Below are 16,694 nucleotides of genomic sequence, written 5' to 3' on the forward strand. Positions count from 1 at the left end.
CATGAAAGCACGAAGGTGTCTGGTGTGATTCTCTGGCCCTAACACACCACTTCTGGCACCAAGCAGATAGACAATATCTGCTGAATGACATCAAATATCTACCTTTCTTTTTGGGCCCAGGCATATATATTTGTTAAATTTTTTATTGTATGAATATAGGATATTACAACCTTATCGGCTGTGGAGCCAGGAGTTAAAACCCTTCTGGCATCTTATAGCTGTCCTAATCCTTGCATGATTATTATTGTTAGATTCATATTATCAGTAGGCTTTTTTTTTTTTTTTTATTTTTTTATTTTTTTGACAGGCAGAGTGGACAGTGAGAGACAGAGAGAAAGGTCTTCCTTTGCCGTTGGTTCACCCTCCAATGGCCGCCGCTGCAGCCGGCGCACCGCGCTGATCCGATGGCAGGAGCCAGGATCCAGGTGCTTTTCCTGGTCTCCCATGGGGTGCAGGGCCCAAGCACCTGGGCCATCCTCCACTGCACTCCCTGGCCATAGCAGAGAGCTGGCCTGGAAGAGGGGCAACCGGGACAGAATCCGGCGCCCCGACCGGGACTAGAACCCGGTGTGCCGGCGCCGCAAGGTGGAGGATTAGCCTATTGAGCCACGGCGCCGGCCTATCAGTAGGCTTTTCTTGGGTGACAAAATTGAACTTGAATGTCGTGGTGCCTCTGTACTTAATTTTGCCATGAAATTTGCTGCAAATTTCATTTCTGTTACTTGCTTTCTAATAACATGTCTTAAAACATCGTTTCTAGGACAGTACCAATTTCAGTAAAGTCTTGCTGAGAGGAAAATTTGTGTTTACATTACCCTTGGTGCTTGGAAGTTTCTAAGAAAAGGTCAAGTTATAGATTATTATAAAACATTCCCTGAAGATAAAGGCTCAAAGCAAACCTGGTAAACCCTACTTACCTGTGAGGGAGTCGCTCAGGTAAATCTTGTATCTGAGAGAGTTGCACAACTGCACTCCTACAAATTTTTTATACCACGTCCTTTTGACATACTGTTTGCCTTTACATTCTGAGTAAGAGTCTGAATTAAAGGGCCTTTCAGTCCAGATTGCATCTCTTCCTGCTGCATGAGGAAAACATAGTTGAGTATCTGACTCAGAAGTACTAAAGAGCTGTTCTAAAAACTTTTTAAAAAAATTTGCAAAATTGTCAACTTGCTGACACCTACTTTTTTCCAATACTATATATGGGAACCAAAAATATTATGAAGTTTTAAATAAGTAAACTGCAAAATCAGTTTTGTCCATATGAGGTAGATCTCAGGGCATGTGGAAAGCCTTTGCAGTGCTAGATGTGGACAGTGCCCTTTAGAAACAAACTTAGGTTTCTTTTTTATAAGTATATTAGAAAATTTCAACAGCTGATTTAATGTGACTTACTACTAACAGTAAAAGTGAAGATGCTATATCTTGATTTAATCATGAAACGATTTGAGATGGCTTAGTGCATGAGTAAAAGTAAACTTCAAATTACCCATCTTATTCAAGAACAAGCTAGCTCTCAGTGTGTTAAACATTCGTGTCTGACAGAGGATGAAAGGGAGAGAACAGTGCAATCGTGATTCAAATTCCACCATGCCTGCTTAATGGCATCTGTTTAGAAAATCATCTAGTTGTGTTCCCATTTAGGCAGCTACTTACCAGAAACTGGCTCGCTTACTCTTGGGTCGGCTGTGGAGAAATAAGCAAACAACAGAAGTCAGACATTACGAGGTAAAATCTCAACATTCCAGTGGTGTGGTGGTTAAGATGAATGCATTCAGCTGTTAAGAAATCTTACTTGTAAAATAGTACACTTTTGCTAAAGACTGAGTTTGGAATTGTTTTTGGAAATTGTTCTTGATTGAATAGTCTTCCAGATACTCAGCTGTAACTGCTTCCTAGGTTTTGAGTAGTTAGGAGCCTTGGTTGCTGTTCTGCTTTTACTTCAAATTCAAAAGCGTCCTCTTGAAGTTTCATACAAAAACTACCCATGGTCAGATTACCAAGATGCCTTGAACTCCAGTTATTATATAAAGGTTAAGCAAATAATAATGCTCTGTGTACACATGTACAGGGTTTGAGAGGTCTACCTAGAACATTTTATAACTGCTTATAAAAGCAATCGTATCAGTTTCCTTTTTGGGTGTCCTCTGATGCTGACTTCTATTCAAGGCATACAAGAACAATCATACATTTTTTTAGTACAGATTATGATTTTTTTTAACTGTCCTTTTTTCCGACAGCAAGAAAAGTGAGGAAAAGTGTAAGTGGTATTTTTGAGGGTGTGTTCATCTATGGAGGACTATTTAGAAATTCAAAAACTATTGAGCATTTAGCTAGGTTTCTAACAAGCTCTGATGTGGCCCTCTGCCTCCCTGTTGGGAATTCCTGTGATGAGATTACCTGATTCAGTACTGAATGCCACTGTGTTGCTGGCAGGGCCTTCACCAAGCGGGTTTTTGGGTTTCACCTGGAACTCATAGCTGTTTGGGGGAAATTAAAAAATAATTATATTCTTGGGTAGGAAGCAACAATCCCCCTGATTCTGTTTTGAAATTATGATGACAGTGAATGGTAATATTTGTTCTAGAAATCTAGTGATGAGAGAAAAATGTTTTGAAACAGCTTGTCTAATGTTTTATCTAATAAATGGATTGATTAAAAAAAAAGGTGGTTGGCTTTTTAAAAACACCAAATTAGCAAAAATAACAATGTTGTTAATGGACAACATAGAAAGGAAAGAGGTATGTGGTGGACCCAAGCTAATTCTAGCAACAAGGAGCATCAAGTCTTCTCCAGATGTCTTTCTTCCCTGAGAAAGAAGTGGAAAGCTTTCTTTTTATTTCCTTTTATTTCAACTCTTGAGTTTAATTATGGAATTAGGACATTTTCCTTAGTGTAGTGTTTGAACTACCTATGTCACAATTATGATAAGAAGACCATGAGGAATGTTTGTCTAAAATGTCGATTTATCCCTACCCTAGCTACTGAACAAACTTCCAAGAGTTAAAGTAGAATTTATAATAAGTTCCCCAGGTGAGTCCTTTGTTCACCAAATTTTGAAAGCTACTAGACTCTTAAGCTATGGGAACAAATACACATGAAGAGTTTTTGCTCTACTTATTTGTTTGCAAGGACTTCATGGTTTTATCTCCTGGAACTTGGGTTTGCTGTGGCTCACAGGAAGCCATAACGTCCAGAAAACGGACATGGTAGTGTTGCCTTGTGAAGAGTATAAGCACGATACTGAGATGTTTTTGTGCCATGATAAGCCAGATTCATATCAGCCAGGCCCTTAGCCTTCTGTTTTTAAAAGATAAAACAAGAAAACCCACATCTTTTGGAATTTAAATAACTTTGGCCCCTGCTGCTCACTAGGCTAATCCTCCGCCTGCGGTGCCGGCACCCCAGGTTCTAGTCCTGGTTGGGGCGCCGATTCTGTCTCGTTTGCTCCTCATCCAATCCAGCACTCTGGTGTGGCCTGGGAGTGCAGTGGAGGATGGCCCAGGTCCTTGGGCCCTGCACCTGCTTGGGAGACCAGGAGGGGGCACCTGGCTCCTGGCTTCGGATCGGTGCAGCGCGCTGGCCGTAGCAGCCATTTTGGGGTAAACCAACGGAAAAGAAAGGCCTTTCTCTCTCACTAACTTTGTCCAAAAAAGAAAAAAAAAATAAAACAAGAAAACCCGCATCTTTTGGAATTTAAATAACTGATTCTGTTAAGATTTATTCATAAGGTTAGTGGACAGGGTTTGACATATTTTTGCATAAAATGTGTAAGCAGACCAGATCCTTTTAAGAAACCCAAGCAGTAAAACAGTTTGGCATTTGCACGAACTTCAAAGTGACTTTCAGCAGCAGATTTACCTGCAAACTAAATTTAAAACCAACCTTAGCCAGCTGATAGGATTGTGAAAGTCCTGGATTTATACAGGGCTTTTGGCAGAGACTCCATCTTTGAGAACATTGTAAGTAAGAAGGAAGAACACACAAAGGATAGGTATTTTATCAGAAAGTAAAAAGCAGAGGATAACAGTTTGGTACAGATGGTACTAAGTCAAGGATGAAAAAAGTGGACTTCCTGGAGCTCAGAGAGCCAGTTTCTTGATCATGGAGGCCTTGCATTAAACTGCTGGAATCTAATAACACGATTCTAGTGTTAATGGCAACCACTTTGAGTGTTAGCTGGGTATCAGGTACATTATTCAACATACATAAGTAAATAACAACACGCACAAAACTCCTTAAAGTAATATTCTGATTTTCTGTTGAGAACAATGAGGTTTATAAACATTGTAGAATTTACTGTTTTTCCAAACTTCCAAAGTGGGATAGGTGGTATAAAACTTGCCCTTCCTTATAGAGTTTCTAATGAGAATTCAAATGACAAAAGGTGCCACTGTTACTTGCAATAAGAGAAGAAAGATATAAAAACACATCGCTTATTTAAATAAATAACACACACATGGATGTTTCCAATGGTTCCTGAGATTAAATTCTTGCTAAGCGGCCTAACAACAAGACCAGCAAAAAAAAAACAAAAAACAAAAAACAAAACAAAACAAAACAAAACACAAAAAATTATAGTGAGCCTAAAGTGGAAAAACAAAAGAAATCCAAGGCATCTGGACTGTGACTCAAATGGGAGTGCATTCCACATCCATTTTTGCCAAAAGCCCTGTGCTTTGGCCAAGTCTGATTGTTGGAATTATATCCTTGTCTATTTTGAAGTTATTTACAGTTAAGCTCTGTTTGTAGCAAGGCCACAGATATTCATAAGCTACTTATTTCTGTTTTTTGCCAACATTTTATGACACTTGACAAGTTTTTCGAAACTCAAAAAGATAAAACAAGTTTAATTAACATGAAAACTGAAAGATACTTCGGGGCGTGGTCTGATTAAGTCCTAAGTTAACAAAAAATAGTTGTGGCAAAGTCTTTCCCAAGAAGCACACTCTGTCACAAAGTGACACTATAGGCTAAAAGTAATTTCTAAAATACTGACTGTACATAAGAAATGAGTATAGGATGCTCTCTTTAGAGTTCAGAAAACAATGTTACTTGAAATAAAAAATACAATGCTGTAGGTAGAAATTTTGGAAGGTAAAGTTGAAGACATTTTCCAAATAGTGGATCAAAAACTCAGGAAAAACAAAGGAATTAAGAGTGGAGATTGTTCTAGAGAATATAGGACCCAATTAGTCGGAAATTGAGAACAGAGAAGGGAGAAAAGAAAGCAGAAAATTATCCAAGAAAATTCCCAGAACTCAATGAGTTTTGAGAGATAGAATTCTTCTATGTCCAGCAAAATGAAAAAAAGACAACTAAAGTCACAAGCTACAAAGTTTCAGAGTACAGGAGCCTGTACTGTGGCACAGTGGGCTAAGCCCACGATCCCATATCAAAGTGCAAGTTTGAGTTCCAGCTGTTCTGATCTAGCTTCATGCTAATGTGCCTATGAAGGCAGTGAAGGATGGCTCAAGTACTTGGGCCTCTGTCTCCCATGTGGAAGACCCCAGGATGGTGTTCTTGGCTCCCGGTTTTGGCCCAGACCTGGCTGTTGTGACCTTTTGGGGAGTGAACCAGTGGATGGAAGATTTCCATCTCTCTGTCTCTATCTGCTTGTCTTTGGCACTTTGCCTTCCAAGTAAGTAAATTATTTAAAAAGATTTCAGGGGCAGGCATTGTGACACAGTGGGTTAAACCACTTCCTGCAATGCCGGCATCCCATATGGCTGCTGGTTCCAATCTGCTCCACTTCCAATCCAGCTCCCTGCTAACGTATCTGGCAAGGTAGTGGAAGATAGCTGAAGTATTTGGAGTTCCAGGCTATTTTTGGTCTGGCCCAGGCCTGAATGTTGTAGCCATTTGGGGAGTGAACCAGTAGATGAAAGATATTTCTTTCTCTCCCTCTGTAACTGCCTTTCAAATAGATATGTTTTTAAGATTTTATTTGAGAGTTGGGAGTGGGGAGAGAAAGTTCTTCCATCCGCTGGTTCACTCCCTACATGGCCAGAGCTGAGCCAATCCAAAGCCAGGAGACAGGAGCTTCTAGGTCTGCCACGCAGGGGCCCAAGCACTTGGGCTATCTTCTAGGGCTTTCCCAGGCCATAGCAGAGAACTAGATTGGAAGAGAAGCCAGGACACAAACCGTGGCACAGGTGGAGGCTTAGCTTACTATGCCACAGTGCTGGCCCCTCACACTATATATATACTATATATAGTATAGATATATATAAAGATTTTAGAGTACTGGGAAGTAAAGATGAAGTCCTAAGAACTGAGCAAATAGATTCTATTCAAAGGATTCAGAATCAGAATGACATTGACTTCTGGACAGCAGCACTGGAAGTTAGGGAATAATGGGATGATATCATCAAAAGTCTACATTTTATCCTGTTATCTACATGCAGCTAAACAATAGTGTCAAAGTAAAACAGACATCGTAAAACATGCAAGGACTCAATAATGCCATCTGTCATAAAGCTTTTTCTCAAGAAATGCCACAAAGTGACGTAGAAAACAGAATTAAAAGACATGAGAGACAAAACCTAAGGGATTCAACACAGAGACAAAAGGTGTGGGATTCCAGAAGAGTTTCTTTTTGCCAAAAAATAAACAAACAAACATAAGGGATGACTGGTGATTTTTAGAAGTGATCAATTTAGAAGTCTGGATTTAATTAACAAATAATACAAAATGCCTCTGGAAGAGGGAATTTAGGAATAAGGAAGAAACTGCCTATATAGTATAAGTATTTGCATTTCAAGATCTTGTACACATTTATGATAAAGTTGAAAATTAAAAAAACATTTGTAAGACCTACTGTATCTATCTATACATGGAATGTTGTTCAGGTGACAACTGCAGTCAAACATTTGGAACCCATGGGTGACAAGCCACTTAAGTTAACACTTCACACAAGAATGCCATGCCTCATGCTACCTTGGTAGATGTGTATCCCCCCAAAAAACAATCCTGTACTTCTTTAACAGGATAGAGCATAATCCAGCATTTAGAATGACAGATGAGTTCTCTACTCAACTAATATAGAGATTTTAAGGTAAAGTATTTAACTTCTCTGAGCCTTGATTTCCTCATAACAAATGAGGATAATAATACAATTTATGAGGACGTTTTAAAAAAAAATCTATTTGAAAGAAATACAGAGGCCGGCGCCGCAGCTCACTAGGCTAATCTGCGGCGCCAGCACTCTGGGTTCTAGTCCCGGTCGGGGCACCGGATTCTGTCCCGGTTGCTCCTCTTCCAGTCCAGCTCTCTGCTGTGGCCCGGGAAGGCAGTGAAAGATGGCCCAAGTGCTTGGGCCCTGCACCCGCATGGGAGACCAGGAGGAAGCAGCTGGCTCCTGGCTTCGGATCGGCACAGCGCCATTTGAGGGGTGAACCAACGGAAGGAAAACCTTTCTCTCTCTCTCTCACTGTCTAACTCTGCCTGTCCAAGAAAAAAAAAAAAAAAGAGAGAGAGAAGGAGGGGGAGGGAAGGAGGACGGGGGAAGAGGGAGAGGGAAAGCGTGAGAGAGATTTTCCATTTGCTAGTTCACTACTCAAGTGGCCGCAACAGCCAGGGCTGAGTCAGGCCAAAGCCAGGAGCTTCTTCCGGGTCTCACATGTGGGTTCAGGGGCCCAGGTACTTAGTCCATCTTTTGCTGCTTTTCCAGATGCATTAGCAAGTAGATGAGTCCCAAGCAGAACAGCCAGGACTTGAACCAGCGCCCATATGGGATGCAGGCACTGTAGGCACAGGCTTAACCTTCTATGCCACAGTGCTGGTCCCATGAGAATACTCTTAATTATAACCTCACAAGGGTATAAAACTGAGGTTTTTATAAGCAATAAATGAGTTAATTCATGTGTAAACCAAGTGTTTGACATACAAATGATTATAAATATTTTCTAGTACTTTTATATAAGTACTTCAAAGAGTTCATGGAAGAATGGAAATAATTTTGCATTTATTTTGGTGTAAGGCCCTTTAATCCATGCATAGTTTTTTCATAATATGCATTTCCAGGAACTTTTTTGAAGGCACTTCATAGATATATATTTTTTTAAAGAGGTTTCTGTTAGGGAATTTGACAGACAGTGCTGAAGAATTCTCGAGGTACATTTCTTCAGTGCTCACATACTTGCTTCATGGTTGTTATAAGGATATAGCCAGTGGGTTATTGGGAAAATTAAAATTTAGCAGATAAATCTTTATGCCCACTATCAAAGTAGCTTCATAAACTAAGCAAATAAAAGTTCTATAGGATTTTGTTGAGTGCAGAAAACTAAAGCATTATGCTGGAGGAGAGGGTAGAAGGTAGAGTTTGAGAAAAACTGTGAAAATTAGCATAAGAATTCAAACATACATCAACTAATTTAAAAGTGGAAAACTAGGGTTTCAGAAAGCCACCTGTGGCTCATGAGTCAAATGGTCAGGAAATGGAACCCTCAATCTGCAGAGTAACATCTCGAGGGATCTCTTCAGTGTTGGGAGAGGTGGTAACAGCTTCATGAGTAACCTTGGAGTCTGGCTAGGGAAGACCCTTTTGTTGCTGCCTATAAACTTTTCCCTTTATTCCTAAAATACAGAGCCAAATTTTAGTTTTCATTATTTGATCAGCTTTTTAGTTATATATTCCTTACTGGTTTATGAAATTGGTTTTACTATCAAAGGCCCCATAAATGGGGCCAGCGTTCTAGTGTAGTAGGTTAAGCCGTTGCCTGTGATGCCAGTATTCCATATGAATGCTGGTTCCAGTCCTGGCTGCTCCACTTCTGATCCAGCTCCCTGCTAATGCGCCTGGGAAAGCAGATCTTCACCCGTGTGGAAGACCTAGATGAAGCTCGTGGCTTCACTTTGGCCCAGCCTTGACTGTTGTGGCCATTTAGGGCGTGAAGCCATGGATGGAAGATCTCTGTCTCTCCCTCTCTACAACTCTGCCTTTATTTCAAATAAATAAACCTTTTAAAAAAAAAAAGCCTCATAAACCTCAAGCTGCTTTTTATGAAGGGCTGCCCTGTAGTTGTTTGTTGGTTTGAGTTGTTTGGCTTGCTGAGTTTGCCCCTAGTGTGGTCTTGAATGAAATACTTGAGCCTCATACAGGCGGTTTCAGTCGGAGTGAGAGAAATGGAAAAGCAAAGCAAGAAAAAAAGAGTAAGGTGCCCTGGGAAAATGAAAGGAAATGGAACCAATCAGTTGGAATGCGTGCATCTGCAGGGACATCTCAGGAGTCAGGCATTTCTGGATGCCTGGTACATGCACTCACTGTGCAGGCCTGGGAGTGCAGATGGGAGCAAGGGGACAAAGTAGTGGCCAGCTCCAGGCCAAGCCGCACCTGAAGCAGGGACAGAGGGAAGAATGGCAGGCAATGAGCTGGATGAGCTGCCTGCTGTGCCCCAGGGGATGCTTCTTGTGTTGCCCATTTCTGTGGGGGACACAGAAATTCAATTAGGGCTGTACTTCAAACTGTAGGCCTGCTGTAGTGTTCTTCCATCCCTTCCTTAGATACCAAGGAATTCAAAGAAAGTAATAAAAATTATACGGTGATGTGAGAGGAAGAACTGTTCTCTTTATAGACTAGTGGAACTCCATGTTCTTATAGAGTGGTCGCTTTCTTCAATGAACAGTTGCTAAACTGAGACATCAATTTCTTTCTTAACAAGGAAGGAATTGGTCTTCTGTTACCCACAGCTTGAATAAAACTAAATAAAATGCCTCATGCTTTGGCAGCCTATGTTACTCCTTTCTACAAAGCCCATGAAGAGAGACATTACAAAGTTAACGCAGACCCTGCGGAGACCTGATCTTACAGAAAGCACTCTGAAAAGGATGGAATGGCTATTCCACATGCTGGCTTCATCCAGCCCGATTTACAGCTCATAAGCAGTTGCTGCCTCTATTCCAGCTAACCTCAGTGCCAGCACTTTATTAAATCAAATAACATAAATAATAATCTCAAACTGCCATTGCTGCCAGCTATAGGACACGGGTAGGAAGACGTGTTCTCCAAACTCCTCCCAAGCCACAGAGGTCAATAAAAGTACTTGAGCAGATTAAGTGAATTTGATTTATCTTAATTACCAGAGTACATTTTCCAAAGGAAATTGCTGGCCCACATGTTAAGTCTGGCACATGCAGTGGATTTTTCAATTTGTCAGTAAAGTGAAGAGGGAAGCAGGCTCATTGGAACTTTTTTAGTGTGCAATGATTGTATCTGTCCATACTGCAACTAATCAGGAAGAAGTGGGCCCATCAAGGGATTATCAAAATTTGTGCTAAAAACAATCTGGAAGCAGACTTCAGGGATCTGGGTTTTAGTTTTATCTTCAGTTCTAGTTCTCTCATTGACTTCATGCATGGCTTGGGTCATTGTATTATTTTATCTTTTTAGAGCCGGAAGAGACTTAAGAGACCCGCTAATCCTCACTTCCTGTTCCCATAGGCAGTGGTGTAAGACTTACTAAAACATGCTTCAGCAATCCTTTTCACGGAGCTAGGAATAATCATAGTAATTTTTGCAGACAGAGCGGTTTGCTCCAGCTAGGAAAAGGTTTTCTTAGTTTCTTTCCTTTTAGCTCAGTAAGAACCAACACTGCCTAAAGAGATAGAGAACTGATGTTCTTGGGTAATCCTAGAACAGGAAAGGTTTTGTGGGGGAATCAATGGGAGACAAGTATTGTGGAGTGGGCTAGTGGATACTGATTCAGCTGGATGCTAGCATCCCTACATTGTATTTGGTGTGAGAGGGACCCTCCAAAGAAAAAGACACAATTTACTTGAGTTAACACATCTCTTTTGTATCACTTGACTAACGGCTATGGTTCCCCCACAATGATCTGCCTTCTCTGTTCACACATATGACCACAGCCTCCTGCAGTAGCAGGAGCCACAGGCCTGGGCTGGGGAGGGCACCCGTGTGCCACTTTGGAGCTGTACACAGGTACCCCAGGGCAGCCGTGCAGCTCTGCTCTGTTTAGACAGGGACATCAAATGCCAGGTGCAGAACCAAGCTCCCATCAGCGGGATGGTCCCTTACTACGGGAGGCTTTTGAGCTTCTGCAGAGTAGATAAACCCTTGCTAAGGTACACAAATGGGCAGAAGGTTGGCATTCACTGTGAGAAGGAAAAGGAGGGCATATTTTTTGTTTCTGGTTACTGTGAGACCATTTAGAATTTCACAAGGAAATCACCATTGATCCATAATCTTCCTTGGTTCTCCTGAGTGAAAAGATCCAACCTCAAGCTGTACTCCACCCATGCAGGTATGTAAAGAGTGGACAGTAATTATCGTCTGTTTTTAGACCTCATGTTTTTTAGTCAGAAAAAGTGACGGAAAATGTTCCTTCAAGAAATTATTTCCATGACTCCTCTAGCACTGGAAAAGAGTTAAAATTCTTTTAGAAGTCATTATCTTCCAATTATTCAGTAGAGAATTCCAGATCCTTATGGGGGGATTTTAAGTGCTATAACTCAAAATTTGCCTGCTTTAGAAATTCAATTTTGCTATATATTTTGTTCAAAGTTTCCTCCAAGCATTAGACTAGGACTAAGAGCTCTTCTTTGTCGCTAATAAAAAACACCTGGTGCTGCATCCTGTGCAGGCTTCCTCTCTATTCCAGCCTCAGTATTCCATGCGGCACTCATCCTCCTTCTGAATCCTGGGCCTTGGTGTGAGCCCTACGTTTGGTCTGCTCTTTTAGGATCTTCGCACTCATGAGTGTTAGTTGTCATTGTGTAGGTACTTCTAGGCTTCAGAAATCTCAAATTAAGTGAATAATTTACTTTGCTTTATTCTTCCTTAACCCAGTATTTTGTCTAATAGGGACTTCAACACATCATTTTAATATTTCAGCTCAAAACATTTTTGCCCATTCATCTCTGACACGCTTGTTAAGACAGAGGCAGAATGCACGTGCAGCCTCGCTGGGGACTGGGACCTACTGAGCTATGGGACCACCACCAAGTTTCAGAAATTGTAGACTAAACAGTTTTCATCAGAACGTCTTTGTGTACATGTTTTCTATTTTCATCCATTGGAAAATATTTACTTCAAACTATTGATTTAAAATCATGATGCATAAACAGGTTGAGCATTCCTATTCTGAACATCTGAAATTCTTGAGTGCCAACATGAAACCTCTAAAGATTTGGCCTACTGGTTAAGATGTCAGGTTGGGATACCTGCAACCCATATAGGAGTGTCTGGGTTTGAATCCTGGCTTTCCTCTCGATTCAAGCTTCCTGCTAATGCAGACTCTGGGAGGCAGCAAGTGATGGCTTAAGTAGCTGTGTCCCTGCCACTCAGGTGGGAGAGCTGAACTGGGTTCTTGGCTCTCAGCTTGAGCCTGGACAAGTCTCAGCTGTTGCAGGCATTTGGGGAGAGAACCAGTAGATGGAAGCTCACTTTGTCTGCGTGTCTTCCTGCCTCTCAAACAAATAAATTGAAAACATTTTTAAAAAAGAGTTTTAGATTTCAAGGTACTTCATATTTTGGGTGTTTTGGATCAGGGATATTCAGCCAGCAAAGTCTATGCAGATATTCCCAAATCTGAAAAACTCCGCTGGTCCCAACTATTTCGGGCAAAGAATACTCAGTTTCTATATGAAAAATAATGATCTTGATATCCTAATGGATTCCATTCGATCATTCCAAACTCTAAAAACAGCATCAAATGAACTACTTGTAGATACATGGAGAGGTGTCAAATTCATGCCAAGGTTAAAGCCCACTGATGATGGACCCAAGAGGGAAGGACACACCACCTAAAGGAGGAGAAAAAAAGAACCTGTGCTGTCTTTTCAGTCTGAGGCCACTCCAGAAACATTTAGCCCAAGTCCTGAAACCATGCCAACCAGATGCTACAAAGGAACCCCACGACCTGGGACTACAGACAGAAATGGAGCTCAGCCCAAGGATAGTTTATTCTCCCTCACTGACTTCACCAATCTGGTCAGATGCCCACATGGCACTCCTGCAAAGACAGTAACAAAATGCTGCGACATTTATTCTAGCAACTGTTGCTCATTACAATTAGCTCAAGGATGAAAACTGAAAGAGTGCCAGCCCTCGGTCATACCCTTCTGGGTCACCCCATTTCCTGACCTGGCTTACCAGGTCCTCCCTGACCGGGTTTCCACTCTTGGCTTCCTCCTCCTCCAGTCACTTTTTACCATGCACGCTGGGGAAAACAGCCAGTCATTGACTGCACACAACGTGCCGCCTCGGGCTTCAGTGCACTCAGGCGCTGTTCTCTCTGGCATTCCCTTCCCGTCCCCCAGTCGCCGGGCTCCCTTCATCCCTCCCAGCCCTCATGGCTCAACCCAAGCGCCCTTTTCCTGGGCGATCTTGCTCCCTTCTCCAGACTTTGTGGCTGCCACCCATCCTGGGCTCCTGCAGCGCCTTGAGCACACTTCTACCCACGCTCTCCCCACTTTGTGTAGAATGCTGGGCTGGCAGCTGCCTCCCTTCCAGCTGCCAGTGCGGGGGCGGCCACAGCACCAAGCACACCACGGAGCACATCCCTGGCACTTAATAAATCTTATCTGCACAGAAACACAGACCTTTTCAGAGACGAATCGAGCTTAAAATGTTTCTGGAATAACTAGTTTACGTTCTGATGGTGAGCTAATAGGTGCACTGTAAGAGAATTTGAGGACAGCCTGATTCAGAAAAGGAACACAATGAACATCTAGAAATTGGATGTTGTCCAGTGAACATATTGTACAACCCAGATCACTTTTTATTAACTGGAATAAAAAGCAGGAAACTGAAGAGGAAAAACATCCAAGTACAAATTCACCTATTAAAAAGTCCAAATTAGATCACATTTTTCTCTTTCTTTAAAATACATTATAGTATAAGTAGGCTTTCTCTCAATCTTGTTAAGAAAACAGTACCAAGATCATCGTGTGGGCCTTTCCTGAAATATATGCTTATTTTGGCTAATTTCAATCTTATAAGGAAGTTAGTGGTTCCAAAATTTTCCATGTTACAGCTCAAAATAGAGAAACTTAAAGAAAAAAACCCCACACCTTGTGGAAGAAGTGTTATTTTTGCAGTATAGGACTGAAGTTTAAATACAGCACACCATTTTCAGCGAGTTAGATGTTTCTTTTTCCCTAAAAAGATTAGAAAGGAGAGCTTCCCTAGTCAGAGCCAAAACTGACCTCACTATTGATACCCAAGTCCACTCAGTCAGTTGATGACACTGAAAGTCCTAAGTGAAACTTACAAAAAAATACAAAAGAAACCTCCTTTTAGAACTTCTCTCCTACAACTCTAGCAATGTCGAAAGCCCTTATTTTTCCTTAGATAATAAAATAAACTGGTAAAATATTTGAAGGAGGAATCAAAAGACTATACAGCAATATGAATGACCTATTATCAAAGTGGAATAATGGATACTTTGAAAAATCGTTCATTATAACACATTGCTAAAAATACACACCTCTATTGTCGAAACGCTCTTCTCATTTTATCCACAATCAAAACAACAAAGGATTGCTGTGTCTGAGACAAGTCTGCAGCATTTTCATTAACTTTAAAAGCTTTCACTATGGTCCCATGGCTTCCATTTCTTTGCCCTTTGCCCTCCCCTTTCCAGCAGACAGCTGAATGCCCTGGAGCTTCCAATGGGGTTGAGCACGTGCAGGCACCAGCCGCCTCTGCTCCACTGCTTTCCCTCTCTGAGTTTCGGTATTTAGTATCAACACTTAGTGCCGAGTTTTCTGTTGCAGCTGTCCTCTTCAGTCCCCACCAATAATGTGCGTATGTTCAAAATATGAATCCAGAAGTATTTAGTGCCACGTATACAAACACGAAGTAGGCATACCCCTCTTTGAGATAAAGGTGATATAATTTATTTCTTAGATTATGACTTTTTCTCAGGAAGAATTCTGAAATGGCATGGATAGCTTACCTTGTATCTGGTTTCAGATTTTCTACTGTGGAGAAAGTCTGATTTGTAATTTGAACGGACTTGTTCTTCCCACTGATTGATCCATTTTCTCTGGATATTACTTCATATTCTGAAAACAGAAAACAGCCAACAGATACTTGTCTTTATGTCCCAGCTGATTAGTAGCACAAGTAACTGCTCAGATTTTAAAAGTGAGCAAGTGAGATCATAGTTGTGGAGACAATCTGATCTTGTATGAAGGTATTTAAAAGTGTTCATAAAAATGGAATTATAAGACATGTATATTTTGGTGCAAAATGTTTAAATCCAGTTGTTGCTATTGTTGATGTTTTTGTGTGTACCTTTCTATGACTTTTTAAGACCTCTTGTATGCAGCAATTCCAAAAAAAATTGCAGCAAAATGTTGTTTTCCACAAACTTTTTGAAGTACCCTCATACATTAGCAATTTCCAGATGAGTTTAGTAGTCACCAGATGACCAAAGTCCCCAAAGCATTTTGGGAGCTTCTCATTGGCTATTTCTGATGTCCTTGAAATAGAGCAGTGGCAGGTTGGTAGCTGGTGAAGATGGACGGCCTTCCTGCAGTTGCTGTGGGTTCACAGGCCATGATTTTGCTAGGTTGGTGAGACAGTTCGTCACCACTGGGAAGCCGAGTTTGGGGAAAGCACTGGATGGTTAATGGTGCTTGAGAAGAAGCTGTGTTTCCTACCCCATGTTGCTTTACCACAGAGTGGGGAAGAGGCCACTGCAGATGAGGTATTATTACAAAAAAAAGTGAGTTTCAAACATAGTTGCAAGTAACAGTTAACCAAGGACTGGGTGGCTTTACTGCTGAATTCTACCAGACTTTTAAAGAACTAATTCCTATTCTTCTCAAGCTATTCAAAACAATTGAAAGGGAGGGAACCCTCTCAAACTCCTTCTATGAGGCCAGCATCACCTTAATTCCTCAAGATGACGGAACAGGGAAAGGACATATTGCCTTTTTTTTTTTTTTTTTTTTTTGACAGGCAGAGTGGACAGTGAGACAGAGAGACAGAGAGAAAGGTCTTCCTTTGCCGTTGGTTCACCCTCCAATGGCCACCACGGCCGGCGCACTGCGGCTGGTGCACCGCGCTGATCCGATGGCAGGAGCCAGGTACTTATCCTGGTCTCCCATGCGGGTGCAGGGCCCAAGCACTTGGGCCATCCTCCACTGCACTCCCTGGCCACAGCAGAGAGCTGGCCTGGAAGAGGGGCAACTGGGACAGAATCCGGCTCCCCGATCGGGACTAGAACCCAGTGTGCCAGCGCCGCAAGGCGGAGGATTAGCCTAGTGAGCCGCGGCGCCAGCCGACATATTGCTTTAAGCTAGGGGAAAATAGTAGCAAAGATTGCGGAGGAAGGGCATTCCCAGAGGAGAGCTGTAGCAAAATCTACAGTAGAAAATCTACAGAAGGAAGAGGGACACAGTGGGTCAGCCTAGAAGGCATGAACATGCAGCCATGAACCTGGACACAACACAGGACCCCCACAACCCAGAGCTGGAGGAAGCGCCAGCTTTGGAAATTGAGAAGAGAGCAGAATGCAGCAGCCCATGTCACTGGTGGTATAGCCAGAGGGGGAGCCTGGTGTGAGTCCAGCCTGGAGCCCTAAAAATTGCTCATCAGGGAAATGCAAATCCAAACCATAATGAGGTTTTACCTTGCCCCAGTTAGAATGGCTCACACACAGAAATCAACAAACAATAAATGCTGGTGAGGACATGGGGGAAAAGGGTACCCTACTCCACTGTTG

At 41.9% G+C, this 16,694-nt stretch overlaps 1 protein-coding gene across 31 annotated transcripts in view; it reads right to left on the reverse strand.

The window, feature by feature from the left end:
* Positions 1–16,694, reverse strand: part of ABI3BP (ABI family member 3 binding protein) — a 285,033-nt gene that overhangs the window by 3,050 nt on the left and 265,289 nt on the right. For all 31 annotated transcript variants that reach the window (XM_070072004.1, XM_051819140.2, XM_017347142.3 and 28 more), the window contains 4 exons: positions 14,919–15,027; positions 2,401–2,480; positions 1,657–1,686; positions 918–1,079 (listed from right to left, as the gene is read on the reverse strand). In XM_070072004.1, coding sequence (XP_069928105.1) covers positions 918–1,079; positions 1,657–1,686; positions 2,401–2,480; positions 14,919–15,027 — 381 coding nt within the window. The remainder of the gene's footprint in view (positions 1–917; positions 1,080–1,656; positions 1,687–2,400; positions 2,481–14,918; positions 15,028–16,694) is intronic.

The sequence above is a fragment of the Oryctolagus cuniculus genome, chromosome 4 (assembly GCF_964237555.1).
Source record: "Oryctolagus cuniculus chromosome 4, mOryCun1.1, whole genome shotgun sequence".
NCBI classification, from domain to species: Eukaryota; Metazoa; Chordata; class Mammalia; order Lagomorpha; family Leporidae; genus Oryctolagus; species Oryctolagus cuniculus.